Source organism: Brachionichthys hirsutus, chromosome 21, assembly GCF_040956055.1.
Source record: "Brachionichthys hirsutus isolate HB-005 chromosome 21, CSIRO-AGI_Bhir_v1, whole genome shotgun sequence".
In the NCBI taxonomy this organism is placed as follows: domain Eukaryota; kingdom Metazoa; phylum Chordata; class Actinopteri; order Lophiiformes; family Brachionichthyidae; genus Brachionichthys; species Brachionichthys hirsutus.
In genome coordinates, this window is record NC_090917.1 from 3672496 (window position 1) to 3686695 (window position 14200).

A 14200-nucleotide genomic window follows, 5' to 3' on the forward strand; every position below is an offset into this window, starting at 1 on the left:
CCCGCACTCGTTCAGTCTTCCTCGGTTCTTCATCAGAGTGAACAACAGTCCGGATCAGACCCCGTTGCTTCAGTCTTTCCACCTGCTGACTGGAATTATTATTTTTTTCTCACAGCTGTTGGGCATTATTGTGCGTTCCGGGATGTGAAGCCGCGTAAAGTTAAGTACATTCCTGTATAAACTGGAACCGGTGGGTGTAAAGTTTTATTCCCGGCTGTAAAGTTTCTTCCTCGGCAGCTCCGGTGTCGGACCAGACAGAACCGCAACCGGGAGCGGAGTGAGGTGCGGATTGTTCAGCGTCGGCGCGTCGGCGCGTCTCCGCGCGTCCTCCAGGTCTGGGAGTTGGGATTCTTTCGTTGGATGTGCGGGAGGCGTCGCCACATGAAAGCCATAATGTGCAGCCTGTGGAAAAGCAGAACCGTCTGACAACTGATTTTTATTTTAATCCCAGAATCCCGGTCTAAGATCGCGTGGGAAATCTCTCAAAAACAAAACGCGATGCTTTTAACAACTTCTATCATCATGGTGTCCTTTCTGGGTGAGTAGCGCTTCCATCTGTCGAATTTAATGTCATTCTGTTTTTAAATGCGAGGATTATGGAGGCAGGATTGTGATCATTAAGCGTCCCCCCCCCCCCCAAAAAAAGAAAAGTTTGCGTTGAACTGATTAAAAAAAACAAATCCAGGCACGCAGTGAACGTTGAATCTTTCTGACTCATTTTGAACTCCCAGACTCGGTGCTCACCTTGAGGGATAACGCGCCCTCCCGCCCGGTGCGCCTGGACTGCGTAAAGGCCAGCGAGCAGTGTCTGAAGGAGTCCAGCTGCAGCACCAAGTACCGGACCATGAGGCAGTGCGTGGCGGGCAGGGAGAGCAACTTCAGCGCGGTCACCGGCCCCGAGGCGCAGGGCGAGTGCCGCAGCGCGATAGAAGCCGTCAAGCAGAGCTCCCTTTACAACTGCAGGTGTAGAAGAGGCATGAAGAAGGAGAAGAACTGTCTCCGGATATTTTGGAGCATATTTCAGAGTTTACAGGGTACGAATGCACCGAAGTGAACTACCCATATTCGATTTATTATTAAGGCGCAGTATGGATGAGTGGTGGCTGGAGAAGCATCAAAATGTATATTTTAAACTGCACTAAAATATCGGATGAATTTGCCCAGTTTATGGAGATGTTATGCATGCGTAATAACATTGCTACATCTCAAAATGCAATTAATATGCGCAGGGCTGTATTTCACTGATGTAGCGAGTCGATGTGAGTCTATTTTACTGCAGATAAAAGCTGATCTAATACTGATTAAATCTTAAATAATGCATTATGTGAAATTTGAATCTGCAAAGAAATGGTCCCATCAATATGAAGTAGTACAAAACCACTTTGTTGAAAGTCTAAAGTACTGCAAATTTGTATTTTAGTTCAGAATCCCAATGTTTTTTCTACGACTTTGTATACAATCCAACATTGATCGTGGCTGTTGAAGTATAAACCAATATATGAGATTGAAATACTAAATTGAAGGTAACCAAAGATACCCCCCCCCCCCCCCATGTGCTCTATCGGTAATTACTTTACAACATATTCATATTTACAGAATAAACATTCATATGTCTGGACTTCAGGGATTACCCAACACCCCCTTCAGTATAGTTCATATGCTATGGAATACGAGGAAACATCCAGCCGCGCCCCACACATAACAGACATGGTGCACAATTCCCAGCACGTTGTTGCTAATCGTTTGTTTGTCTCACAGGCAACGACCTGCTGGAATACTCTCCATACGAACCAGTCAACAGTCGCCTCTCAGATATATTCCGCCTGGCCCCCATCATTGCTGGTAAGATGGTATACTTAAAAAAAAAAATGTTTTGGGACGTGCAATGTTAATTAACTGTTTGTCGGTATCATTACTCAGCTGTGCTTTAAACACCGTTTACGTTCCTAAATCGCCTCAACAAATCTGTCACAGTTTGACAAGCGCTCTTTTCTGCTGCTCTCTGGTTTCGGGCTGCGGCTTTCAACCCCCATTATCCATCACAAAAGCGTTTTTATCTGCCGCTGTGACCTACCATACACAAAGCAGAGTCATTTCGTATATTTAACTTTCAGCTCTCAGCAATGATGAGAGGTTTGCATCCCCCCCACCCCCCAACACCACCCCACTTTCACAGTGCTGGTGCTGGAAGTAGCATTTATATGCTTGTTTTCAATGAATCATCCTTTTAAGTTAGAGTATGTGCTGAATGCCTGAATGAAAGTCTGAGAAGAAATGTTTATTGGTAATTGCTGTGTGGAGATTCTAAATGACATTCAGCACCTAGAATGCCGAAAGGGGTGCAGGTGGACTTGGGAGCACACAACTAGTCGGTCTGATGTGATCTATCACAGTCTAAGTAACCGTTGTCTGCAGAGCGTAGCACTGATTGAACACAAACCATGTGTGAGTCAAGTTCTCTGGCATTCTCCGAGTTGGCCTTTCTGGCGGGCGGAGGGCGGACGCTGTCATCTTCTGTTTAAGTGGGAAAAAATGGTCATTTGATTATCTCTCTGCCCGCCCCTCTCGCTCCTGCTCCACTATGACCCAGTGGTTGACTGTCTTTCAAAAGGCGAGTGAAGAAAACATGTGGTGGGATTGTTGGGATTGCTCTCTAGCGTTGAGATCGGTCTAGCAAATGAGAGACTAAGAAGAACCAGAAGAGAAATGAACGTCTAAAATCGGTCGACCACTCATGAGGCTTTTGGAAAATGTAAAACAATGCAGGAATTATTATTATTAATCAAAATCAAAAGTTTTCTCCAAAAACCATATTCTCCTTGGTAGAGGTAATGACAAACATTTATCTTCAGCTATCAGAGTTGGGAGCATCCTGCCTTAGCAGTTCACCCCTGGGATATAGTATGGATTATTGTATTCTGGCTCACATGCTGTAGTTCACATTAGGTTTGCCTGAGGCCTGGCTTAGTTTCAGGCAGGAATGAGGTCACTTATGGCAAATGGATTCCTGATACCTAACCCATTAAGTGATTTATATTTTTTTCTTAACAGTTTGCGCACTGCTATACATTATCCTGCAGGGGTGTGTGAACAATGTATTTAGCTTTCTACGGCAAAAAAAAAGAACAAAAAAACACACAAAAAAACCTAACAAATAAAAAACGATGACCCTTGTCTATCGTATTGTTAGGCCTCAGGACAGGATCAATTTATTGGCAGCCAGCTATTCTGGTTTCAGAGGATAATAAAGACTGAAATAAACAGCACAAACTGCACTGATATAAAGATGTGAGGCTTCTTGTGCTTTTCAAGGTGACCCTGGTCCTTGGTTACTGTTCGCATCTTACAGTGGAAAGACGGATAACTATTGCGATGCCTTCAAGGATTCCCGGACAGGGTGAAGGCTGGCCCACTCATCAAACTGGCTCGTCAGCAGACTCAATGAAATCCTCGTCTTCTACAGCCTTTCAAAAAATATATAAGGTCACCGATGGCGTGCTGTGATTTTGAGTATATTGCATTAATGTGGTTGAGTCTCTTAGGGAATTCAGATCATGGAACTTATTTTTCCATGTTTCCAGGCTGTTTTGGACAATTAGCGGATCATCGTCTTTTTGGGAAGGACTAACACTGACCTATGTCGCTTTGGTATTTACTTCTTGCTGGAAGCCAGCGCATAACAGCAGCCTTGAAGCATCTTGGCCACACCGCCGTTTCCTTTTCCTCATCTCTTCCGAGTCCTTGGGAATCATTGAGGTCTTGACTCAGGAGTGGAGAAATGATCCATAGAGTTGAATCTGTCGAGTTCCCAAAGGTGGTCCCGGAAGGCTTTATATGCAGAAAGGGCCGATCTGAGTTGGGCCTAACCACAACCTCGAGACGCTGTCTGCAGTATTGCGTCCCAACTTCATTTGCATCGCCTGACAGCAAAGAAATGAATCTTGAAACATTCTCCAAGCAATGGTTATTGCATACCGATTAACAGGCGTGCCAGACCTTGGTCATCGTGCCATTAGTGATTTAAAAAGGTCACCATTTGGTGAGGTTTGGATGTCAAAACTGGTTAATTTAGAAATGTGAATTAGGTTTCACATTTCTGGTTCACTGCCTGTGATCATCGAGTTGAGATTCCTTCTCAAGCATTTGCACAAGGAGGCCCATAATAATTCCTCTTATCATTTCTGTCATTGGGAAAAGAAGGGATTTTGCTACTATTTTTAGGTCTTAATGTATAGATTTAATTCAATCTGATTCTGGCCCGCTCTGCTTCTACATATGTGGCCGGTCTACAATTGTCTTTGCACGCTATCTTCCCAAAGACCTTTGGTACGGACCTCCTTCATGCTTCCTCAGGATGAGCATCTCTGTGACGTTTCCATGATTCACAACCATTCATAAACCGTGTCCTTTTGGAATCCATCCAGACGTCTCCTCTGTGAGGAAAAGCCGACGACGATCTTTCTTCCATCACGCAATAATATTTTGATTTAGGGTGCGTAAAGAGAAAGAGCTATTCACAGACAGATTCATTGTCAATATGTGTTTGCATGAGAGAGAGAGAGAGAGAGAGCCTGAACCAATCAATGGACACAGCTCCACAGTGGTATAGGATTTTGTCCATCTCAAGAGAAAAATCAATGTGGTGATCAATGCGAACAATTGTCGTGGGCTACGAAATTATAAATGCGCTGGAAACAATGCATTCACTTAACCACGCTGCTAACACGGATGAAAAACAAACACACCATAATTAGCTTCCATGAATGCTCTATTTAGTTCTTCAACTTCCAGAAAGCTGCACTTATGATCTATTTATTCCATTATTAATGCAAACCTACAGGCCAATAACTGCTAGATCAGAAAAAGCCAACGTGTCATTTATAAATCAGCCAAGGGGAGACTTTTGCAGATGCAACACAAACAAAATACAGAAGTTCCTGCAAAGAAAAAGCCATTAGGACCTCATGCCCAAGTGCAACGTTAAATTTCACCATTTATTTTGGTAAATGAGGCACTCATGAAGGAAAGCTCAAGGTCTTTACTTAATTGCACCGAGCTAAAGACTATTTCAGATCATTCCAGATGGACTTGGCAGTACATTAGGATTTGCATCTCTACAGGAGTAGGAGAAGGAGTTAAGAAAAGTGTGGATTCCTGCAAGGAAATCTCAATAATTTCTCGTGTGTGTTCCTTTGAAAATGAAGTGCATAGTTGAAATGAGCATTTGCATCCGGAGCTAAAACGAATGTCAGGAATACATCAATATAAATCAGTGTTAGCGCTTTAATGAATATAGCCATAGCAGACACACCTCCTGCACTCAATTTCTATCAATAAATTGCCGCCACTCATGTTCTCATTATGCTATAACCATTATAGGCTGCACATTTTAACTGCTTTAATGGTTTCAGTTTGAGAGCAACAAACATCATACGTTTTTAAAAGGCTATCCAGGCACTTCCTCAATTTACATGAAAATAACCGCTCTCATGGAGAGAATATTCAGATTCAGAATACTTTATTAATCCCAAAGGGATATATATATATATATACTGTATATCACCATTGAAGCTCCACCATTGGCTCATCTTTGTCCTCGCTTACAAATCTGGCCTTGTAGCTCATCAGGATTCTGCCAGACAGTCCAGTTCGTGAACAATGGATGAAGTTCAGCACAATGATAATTCTATATTTTCCTTATAGGCAGCAGACCTGTGGTCTTTGTCCTTTGCTGCTGGCCCGGCACATATATGTGAACTGTGCATCTGAGCTTCTGAGTGGCCATAAGTATTAGAAATACGTTTAATCTGCTGATCTGACTTACACAAAGGTGCATTCAGCCGCATCAGCAAGTCATCTGCAGGCATCTCTCTTCACACACTTCTCTGTTTTCACTCTGCCCCTCTGGAACCACGGAATAACTCAATTTATTCCAACTGAGTTCACCAGTGGGAGCGCAAAATCCAATAATGGACACGCAAGCTGTGGATTAGAAGTTTAAAATTCATTTTAAACACTGCATGATCAAATATTAAAACTTTACACACACGGTGAGAAGTGGAGAAAAAAGTGTAACTTTATCATGCATATTAACAAGCATAAGAGTGTTATGGAATCGCTTGATGTCATACGGCTCCACCCTGCAACCACTTGCCGTTTTTCATACCTCGTGCATCGCTGCTGCACCGACACCTTCATTTATGCGCAAATCACTTTGCACATGAATCACCGTCAGGCTTTCCTTGCGTCACTCAGATTGCTATAAAGATGCAACATGAAAATAAGAATGATTGTGTGTTTCACCTTAGACCGAGACTTTCTGCCTCATCCCAAACCACACACTCGGTCTAGGGATTGCTAGATCCCACGTAGACTTCCTGTGTTTGCCTGCAAACAGTAAAACCCACACAAACCCTGTTTACTAGTGGTTGAGTTTCCTCAGTAGCCGGAGGCCAACATCGTTAGGAGTTGGAATTACCATCATTATTACCTTTTGCATGTGGCCTTCCATCCACGGCACACGCCTGTAATCCGGCATCAGCATCCTTGTGACCTCATATCAGAATCATACGGAATGTGGCAGGAGACGCCCAAACTGGGTTTAATGCGTTTCTGTCAGAACAAATACAGGATGAAGGAGACATGGAGGATTAAGTGAAGGGAGTGAAGTGCTGGTGTGATGGGAATTTAGTGAGATTTGGCTAATTACTCTGGTGCACTTAATAAATGGACTCTGGTTCTGAGACACTGAGACGGGGATTTAGCAGCGCTGGCAGGAGGCCCAATGGTGGGCAGGATGCCACGAAGGAGTGGGCTCTGACCACTGCTGCCTTCTTTCCATTATGAGGATTGAAACACAGAGCACTAAATAGATGGTTTAGGGGTTCAGGAGGATTAAGTAAAGCAGCGATACGTTTCGAAGGACAGTTTTGGTCTATTATCTTGAGACTGTATAATAAAACCATACGATTTTCAGTACTGGAGTTTTCAGTAATTCTATAAACTCTGGGTGTCTGTTTTATTCTAATACATGTTCATATTGAAAGGACATTAGTACATGCTGCGCCTCAGGAAGCCGTAAGCAGCTTCTCGTTTCGACCATATTGAACCCGAGAGGGCTGACAGAAAGTCTTTTGTATCACCCTGTCAAAGGTCGAAGAGTCAGATTCCAATGTTTGCTCCACTGTCTTGTTTTTCAGTCTTCGTAAAGGGCAGCATGGAGGTCTTGCTTAGGGCTTGCAACGTAAGAAGGCTGAATAAGAGTCGTGACTTTTAAGACCTGTAGGTCTTTTTAAAAAATGACTGTGTGCGTATTCTTTGAGATATTTGTAAAGATTTCCTTCAAAACTGGCTCGTATTTCATACATACATACTTTTCTTCTGCGTTTACGTTCTTATTTTCATATTGCTGTGTTCCGGAATATTTCTGGATGTCAGAGATGCTTGGACAAGATTGTCACATAGAATAGAAGGACGGGTCTTGTATGCTGATGTGCATTTCTGTGCTTTTAATGGAGAAATATGACAGCAGAATTAAAGTCATTACAGGTAAAAGTTGTTTTTTTTAAACCTAATTAAAAAAACATGGTTCAGCACACACGATTACATAATGCAAACATCACAGAAAAATATACAGATGACTTTTGACAATCTTAAAATGTCCATTTATATAGTTTGCACATTGCATAATTTTATCATTTTGCATAATTGCTCATTTATGGAAGACTTAAATGAAGCTTCATCAGTAATGTTCTGATTCTCCCAGGATGTTCACTTCAGTGGAAGTGGAACAGGCTTTGTAAATAAATCCCAAAACTGTGAAAACATGACCCTCAATGGGTTTCATTAATGTAAAAATGTTCTTATTCGTAAAGGTTTTTTGTTGCCATGGGCTGCTGCGCCTCTGTCGAGTCACACTGTAACAAAAAGCTTCAACCTTCTTACTCACTGGGCCATCTGTTACACACACACACACACACATACATACATACATAGAAGCATGTTGTCATCTAAAACCATAAAGTAAATTTTTAAATATGGGTGGGGGGGGCACTTGTCTCCAGGCAATTGTCGGATGTAAGTAATGGCTTCTGTAATACATGATTAACCTAAGGTTCAAGTATGTATTCAGATGTAATCATAGCACATTCTGTGGTGCACGAGAGCGTGGCAGCGAGCGTCAATTCCACCTCAAAAGGCAGAATTACAGGATTTATTCTTCTGCGACAAGGCTGTGGATACAGTTTGTGCTGCTCAGTGCAGAAGTAAGATGGACAGGAAAGACGTCTGCTGCAACAAGTGAGAAACATTGTGATGTTTGATGATGAAAAGCAAAGGCGTTCTGAGAACGGAATACAGTTGGCGAGGTGGCGTATGCGTCCCGAAACAGAGAAGATGCTCATGGAATAAAGAAGTGTATTTTCAACAGTGCATGTTTCAGTAATTTACAGCAATGCCCACCTGAGGAAATGTGAAATTTCTCTTTTTCTCTTAGCCGAACCGGCGTCCACGAAGGAGAACAACTGTCTGAACGCTGCCAAGGCGTGCAACCTGAATGACACGTGCAAGAAATACCGCTCATCTTACATCAATCCCTGCACAAGCAGGGTGTCTGCCTCGGAGGTGTGCAACAAGCGCAAATGCCACAAGGCGCTACGTCAGTTCTTTGACAAGGTAATTAAGTATGGTAATTCTGAGAGCTGTCTGTTGCTTTTCTGCCGGCCGGGTGTCAAATGTTGAAGTGATTGAGGTTGTTACTGACAGTCTCAAGTTTAAATCTGGTGCAAGTGGAAACTGGATATTTTTTTAAATGGCTTGGGAGCAAACATTTTAGTAGATACTATTGGGAGCTTCAAACAAAGTGAAAGTTTGTTCCCTCCCTGTTTCAACCTGTTCTTTCCATTTCCCTTCCAAAAAACAAAAAAGGTTCCAACTAAATACAGCTACGGGATGCTGTTTTGCTCGTGTCCAGCTGGGGATCAAACAGCATGCGCAGAACGCCGGCGACAAACAATCGTACCCATCTGCTCCTACGAAGATAAAGACACGCCTAACTGTCTGTCTCTGCAGAATGCATGCAAAACCAACTACATCTGCAGGTGAAGGCAGGAGGGAGATATGCCTGATGCCGTCAGATTGTATTTAAATTGTTGCTGCTGCTGCATAAATATATATTTTGACGACTCTCTGTCTGCAGAAGCATTAAGCATATATCATAACAAAGAAAAACAGACAATTATGTTAATTGTAAAAACAATTTCCAGATATAAAAATCTATATTTATCGATTTATAATTTGGATCTACTGTTGTTAGGTCAAGGTTGGCAGACTTCCTCAGCAACTGTCAACCTGAAGCTCGCTCCATATCCGGCTGTCTGAGGGAGAACTATGCTGATTGTCTGCTGTCCTACTCAGGCCTTATTGGTAAGTTGAAGAATCATTTAATTTGGAAAGCGTTTCGTGATAAATAAAGATGTATTCAGATTTTGATGTGCTAATCAAAAAAGATATCAGAAACCCAGTGAAACTTGTGTTTTATCTGAAACTGTTGCTCAGATTTTTTGCCACCCTGCAGCCTCGACATTTATAATCCATGCATTTGGGGTTGGACTTTTTCTCCATAAAACCGCTAAATAATAAATGCACCGCTCTACATATTACTTGTGTAGCATTTAGATTGTAAAAGTGTTATTAATCTGAAAGTGTAACTTCATAAACCAACAGTAGCTTTCTCCTCCTTTGCGCCGCAGGTACGGTGATGACACCCAACTATATGCGATTGCTCGGCATCAGCCTGTCGCCGTGGTGCGACTGCAGCAGCAGCGGGAACAGCAAACCAGAATGTGAAAGATTCACAGAATTTTTCACCAACAATCGATGCTTGCGTGAGTTTCAGAGATGCCTCATTCGGTCAAACTGACTGCTTATGTTGTCTGGATTTGAGAAATAAGGTTGTGACAGTCGAAGGATGAACAATCATGTGTACTTCCGGTGCTTGAAACAATCTCATGAGCATTTATTTAGATTTTCTTTTCCCCACTCAGCTGGGCCATCCAGCGCTATTTCCACATTCAAAGATCAAAATAAATAAAAACGCTAAATTGCTTTGAATACAATGCATGCCTAATTTGCTTTTGCTGAGATTATGATCAGAACGACAAACAGGGAAAGCCTTTTTCGATTAAATGTTACATGATGAGAACATTTCATAGCGTTAATAATTGTTCACGTTTTCTTAGTCCAAGCACTTTATTTTCTCATTGCTTTGTGAATCATAGTTATTAGATGGCGACTCTGCTTTTAAAAAGGCTCTTAAGAAAGGTCAAGCCATTTCTTCTCCTAACCAATTATATAAAGTATCAATTATACGCAGTGTTCGGCAGGAATTGAAAAAATATATTTTGGGCTTGCACTTATTTCCAAGTCAAGGACAGATATCTCCAAACGTTTTAGACATTCAGAGCAGATTTTAAAAATGCAGCTCAGAGGGCATTCAGGGTCATAATGAGTCTAGCAAGACAGTAATTCTGAATATGTGTAAGACTTTCCACTAATGCAATCAGTGCATTCCTGCAGGAAATGCCATTCAGGCATTTGGGAATGGCACTGATGTTGGAGTTTGGCAACCCCAACCCCCGATTCAGCCTACTGTACTGGAGCCCAGCATGACTCGGAGGGGTAAAGACCAAACCAGCAATGCCCTGGATTCACTGACGGATGTGACCAAACTGGATCTTGATGGCGACTCATTATATCCCATTTGTGGGACCTTACAGGTGACGATTCAGAACAAGAGTGTTTGGTTGTGATATTGTTGTATATATGAAGTAACAGGGATAGGAAAAGTACTCATTTTAATTTAATTTGACACAATTATGGCTCTAAAGAGAAAATATACACTAAAACAATCAACATGTTGGCATCATAATCTAGTCTGCATCTTTGCAGAGGTCATATGCTTGAACAGACAATATAAACTATAAAAGAGACTCTACTGGAATGCTAACAGCAACAAAAGGGCACAAATGCACCGCAAAGGACAAGTTTCAATTTTCATAACATCCTGTTGTCCAACTGCAAATTTGTTTGCAGACAGTGGCTTTGCCTGTTGTCTGCACTAAAACGTGCAAAGTTGTTCTTTGGTGGAAACATTTCTGGACTGGAAGTCCTAATGATACCAAATATTTTGTAACATTTCCAGGTTTTTGTTGTCGTTTGTTTTTCTTTTGTTAAATTGAGCCCTGAACATCAGGCGAAAGATCTCTTCATAGCTTCTGTGTGAGTGTCAGACGCCTGGCTCTGTCACCTTGATGGGTCTGGGTTGGTTGTATCAAAAGAATCCCCCCTTCTGGGCAGAAAGATGAGACGTCAGAGTTTCCAAAGCTGTCATGTCAAAGCTAATTGGTTGCCACAGTAACTTCAGGAAAGACCCACAGGGGTGTGTGTGTGTGTGTGTACAGTGACAAGCTATCAAAGATGCTCCTCAGATTTAGATTTCCGGTCCATGACGCTTAGCTTTTAACAGCTACAACCTGCAATGGCAAAACCTGCAGTCAGTATTATAACTAGAAAAGCATCTCAGTCTCCCTATATTGGAATTTCCACAACAAATTGTTGACCTACATTTATTGTATCTCTATTTTTAGATTCATTAACCGTGGAAACAAACCTTTAGCAATTGGATTCACATTGAAATTATTATTATTTTAGAAGTTATTCCTAAAACGTACGCTTTCAGTAATGGCGGATCATCACCAAAATTGAATCAAGTCTTCCTGGTATTGTTCCCAACATTCCCCGGAAATTCCATCAAGATCGTATTGCAGCTGTAAAAACATAACGTCCTTGGCGAATAACAACAATAACAACACCATGGATTAGAAAGCTCTAACCTAACCATTACAGAGAAACATTTAATGTGCTCTCTCTGACTTTTAAAATAAGGTTTTGTGTGTTTGTTTGTTTGTTTGGCTTTATTCTATAGGTAGAACTTCTTGGCTTCCTCCAACACATTTCCTGGGGGTATATTTTTTAAGTGAGATGATATCACATACATTTAAAGCGACCCGATTTATCATATTGGCTTTTAATAGATATAATGTGATTTATCACCAGGGGGAACATCCTCCGAGAGGAAAAACCTCCTATAGGGCAGTTAATCATTCTTCTCCAGAATATGGGATTATAGAATATTCCTTCCACTTAAGAAACAACAAATGGAGTGTTTATTATGTTCCCAAACCACCGTAGCATCACTTTATCATTTTCTGCATTCCATCTATGCATCTCTGACTGTGTTTTTGTTTTTATGTGTGTGTGCATAGAATACATGTGGGTATTTTCCTGGCAGGGTAACATTGAAAGGTTTTATTCTACTGAACTTAGCCTTGAGCTGGCCCAAGAGAACACACTTATAGTCACTCGCGTCTCGCTTTAGGAGTTGGATCATACATGCAGGTCCGTAAAGAGTCCATGCCGCAGCAGTTTATCATACATCCTATTATTATCTGAATTTCTCCGCAGAGCTGCAGCAGAGGGAATTGAAGCAGTAATATTTGCTCAACTTTGTTTCACTGTAAAACGATCCGACCTCCGGGCCCAGACAACGTTTGACTGCACTCAGTCTGGTTAAATGAAAGATGTCAGACAGAATCAGCTTGCTGGATGTTTTTTTTTTTTTTTTTTTGCAGCACCATCTGCCAGTCTGATCATGAAAACGAGGCAAACACATTGACAAAGGATAAAAAGTTTATGCTTCTCTGCCTTTTTCTCTCATTTTATTCCTCACAGGCCCAAAAGCTGGTGTCAAATCTAACGGTGGACGCTGCTGTGTGTGTGGTAAGAAATCTTTACGTTGCATTCAACGTTGCACCAACAAATGTTGTATATCATGATAAGTGTGTCCATATTTGCCATTTAATAAACCTCTGCCTTGTATGTCATGATCTGCATGAATAATGACAAATATCTAACCTAACTCCATCGTCCTTTCCCTCAGAACCACCAACTGGATGAGTCCAGTGACTCAAACGCCATCGCCAGAAGCTCAACAGCTGAACTCGCCAGCTTACACCCCTCCTGTTTGTTCCTCGCACTGGTCTTTGCTTTTGCGCCGGGAGCATCTCCTCTTGAAGACTGAGCTTTTGTAGCTTTTTCTTTATGGATCGACACACGTCTCAAGAAGAGATTCAATTCATTTCCATTTAGACATTTGCCAAAGTACTTGCATTTCTGTTGGAAAGCAGCGAAACCAGACGGCACTGAATTATAGCTGACTGTAAATAGACTGATCCGGAGCTGCTGCTGCTGCTGAGAAAGCAGCTCGTTTCCTCACCTGGCCTCTTGGTGGCTTCAAGAATTGGGAACACCATTGGTCTTGGAGTCAAACCAAAACGTGTGAATCCATCCGCAGTCGGCACACGTTTGACTGAACGGACTGCCAGTGCGCCCAACAGCATCTCGAGGATCCAGATCATTCCCTGTGTAATTGTGCTTTGATTTGTCCTTATGGTAAATCGTTAGTTCAACCAAATTTTGAGAAAAAAACAAAAGTGTCGTAAAATGGACAGTTAACACACTTCAGAGACATTATAAGAAATAAGATTAGAAAAGCATCGGCGAGAAGCAAGTAAGAAAACTCTTCATGTGTAGATTTATTTGTTTGTTATGGTGGTTGTGTTTTATCGCATCCCCTCTGAACATTTTGTACATGTATGACACATGTTGTGTGCACTGTGTTACAATATGCAGCTGTTAGCTTGTAAAATATCGTCTGTGATGTTTCCCACAGTCTTTGTTAGCGACTGATGTCCGAGGCCTCTCAGCTTCAGCTGTGATTTCTACGTGACGGGGTTACGATTCTCGGGGACACGGCTCCATTGTGTGATTATATTTTGAGCGCGATGTGCAACGATGTTAACTTCGACGGTATTTAGGGTGCCATCGGGCTATTTGGAACAGCAAAAAAAGAAAAGAAAAAAAGATCATGCAGTATTTCCAAGATGTCTCTAATGGCTAAAAAGAATTGATATTATTCTTCTGTTGTTGTCGGGGTTTTTTTGATTTTTTTTCTTGAGAGAGAGAACAAATGGAGAGGGGTTGATGAAGAATGTCTACATACTCCTCAAGGGGAGCTAATGCCAAAAGACAAAAGCTAGCAGACGTTAATTGCTATAGCAATTACTACCGATGGAAATGGAGG

The 14200-nt window shown here is 41.8% G+C and overlaps 1 protein-coding gene across 1 annotated transcript; it reads left to right on the forward strand.

Moving 5' to 3' along the window:
- Window positions 1–498: 498 nt before the first annotated feature.
- gfra1b (gdnf family receptor alpha 1b) lies at window positions 499–13138 on the forward strand. Its single transcript, XM_068754443.1, has 10 exons — window positions 499–538; window positions 732–1034; window positions 1759–1842; window positions 8495–8673; window positions 8926–9098; window positions 9314–9423; window positions 9750–9884; window positions 10576–10775; window positions 12790–12837; window positions 12998–13138. The coding sequence occupies exons 1-10, from the start codon at window positions 499–501 to the stop codon at window positions 13136–13138; spliced, it is 1413 nt and encodes a 470-aa protein (XP_068610544.1).
- The last annotated feature ends 1062 nt before the right edge of the window (window positions 13139–14200 follow it).

Coding starts and splice junctions, on each gene's coding strand:
- gfra1b (XM_068754443.1), top strand. CDS start 499: ATGCTTTTAACAACTTCTATCATCATGGTGTCCTTTCTGG. Junction 8,674..8,925: donor TACGTCAGTTCTTTGACAAG/GTAATTAAGTAT, acceptor AAAACAAAAAAG/GTTCCAACTAAATACAGCTA. Junction 12,838..12,997: donor TGGACGCTGCTGTGTGTGTG/GTAAGAAATCTT, acceptor CCTTTCCCTCAG/AACCACCAACTGGATGAGTC.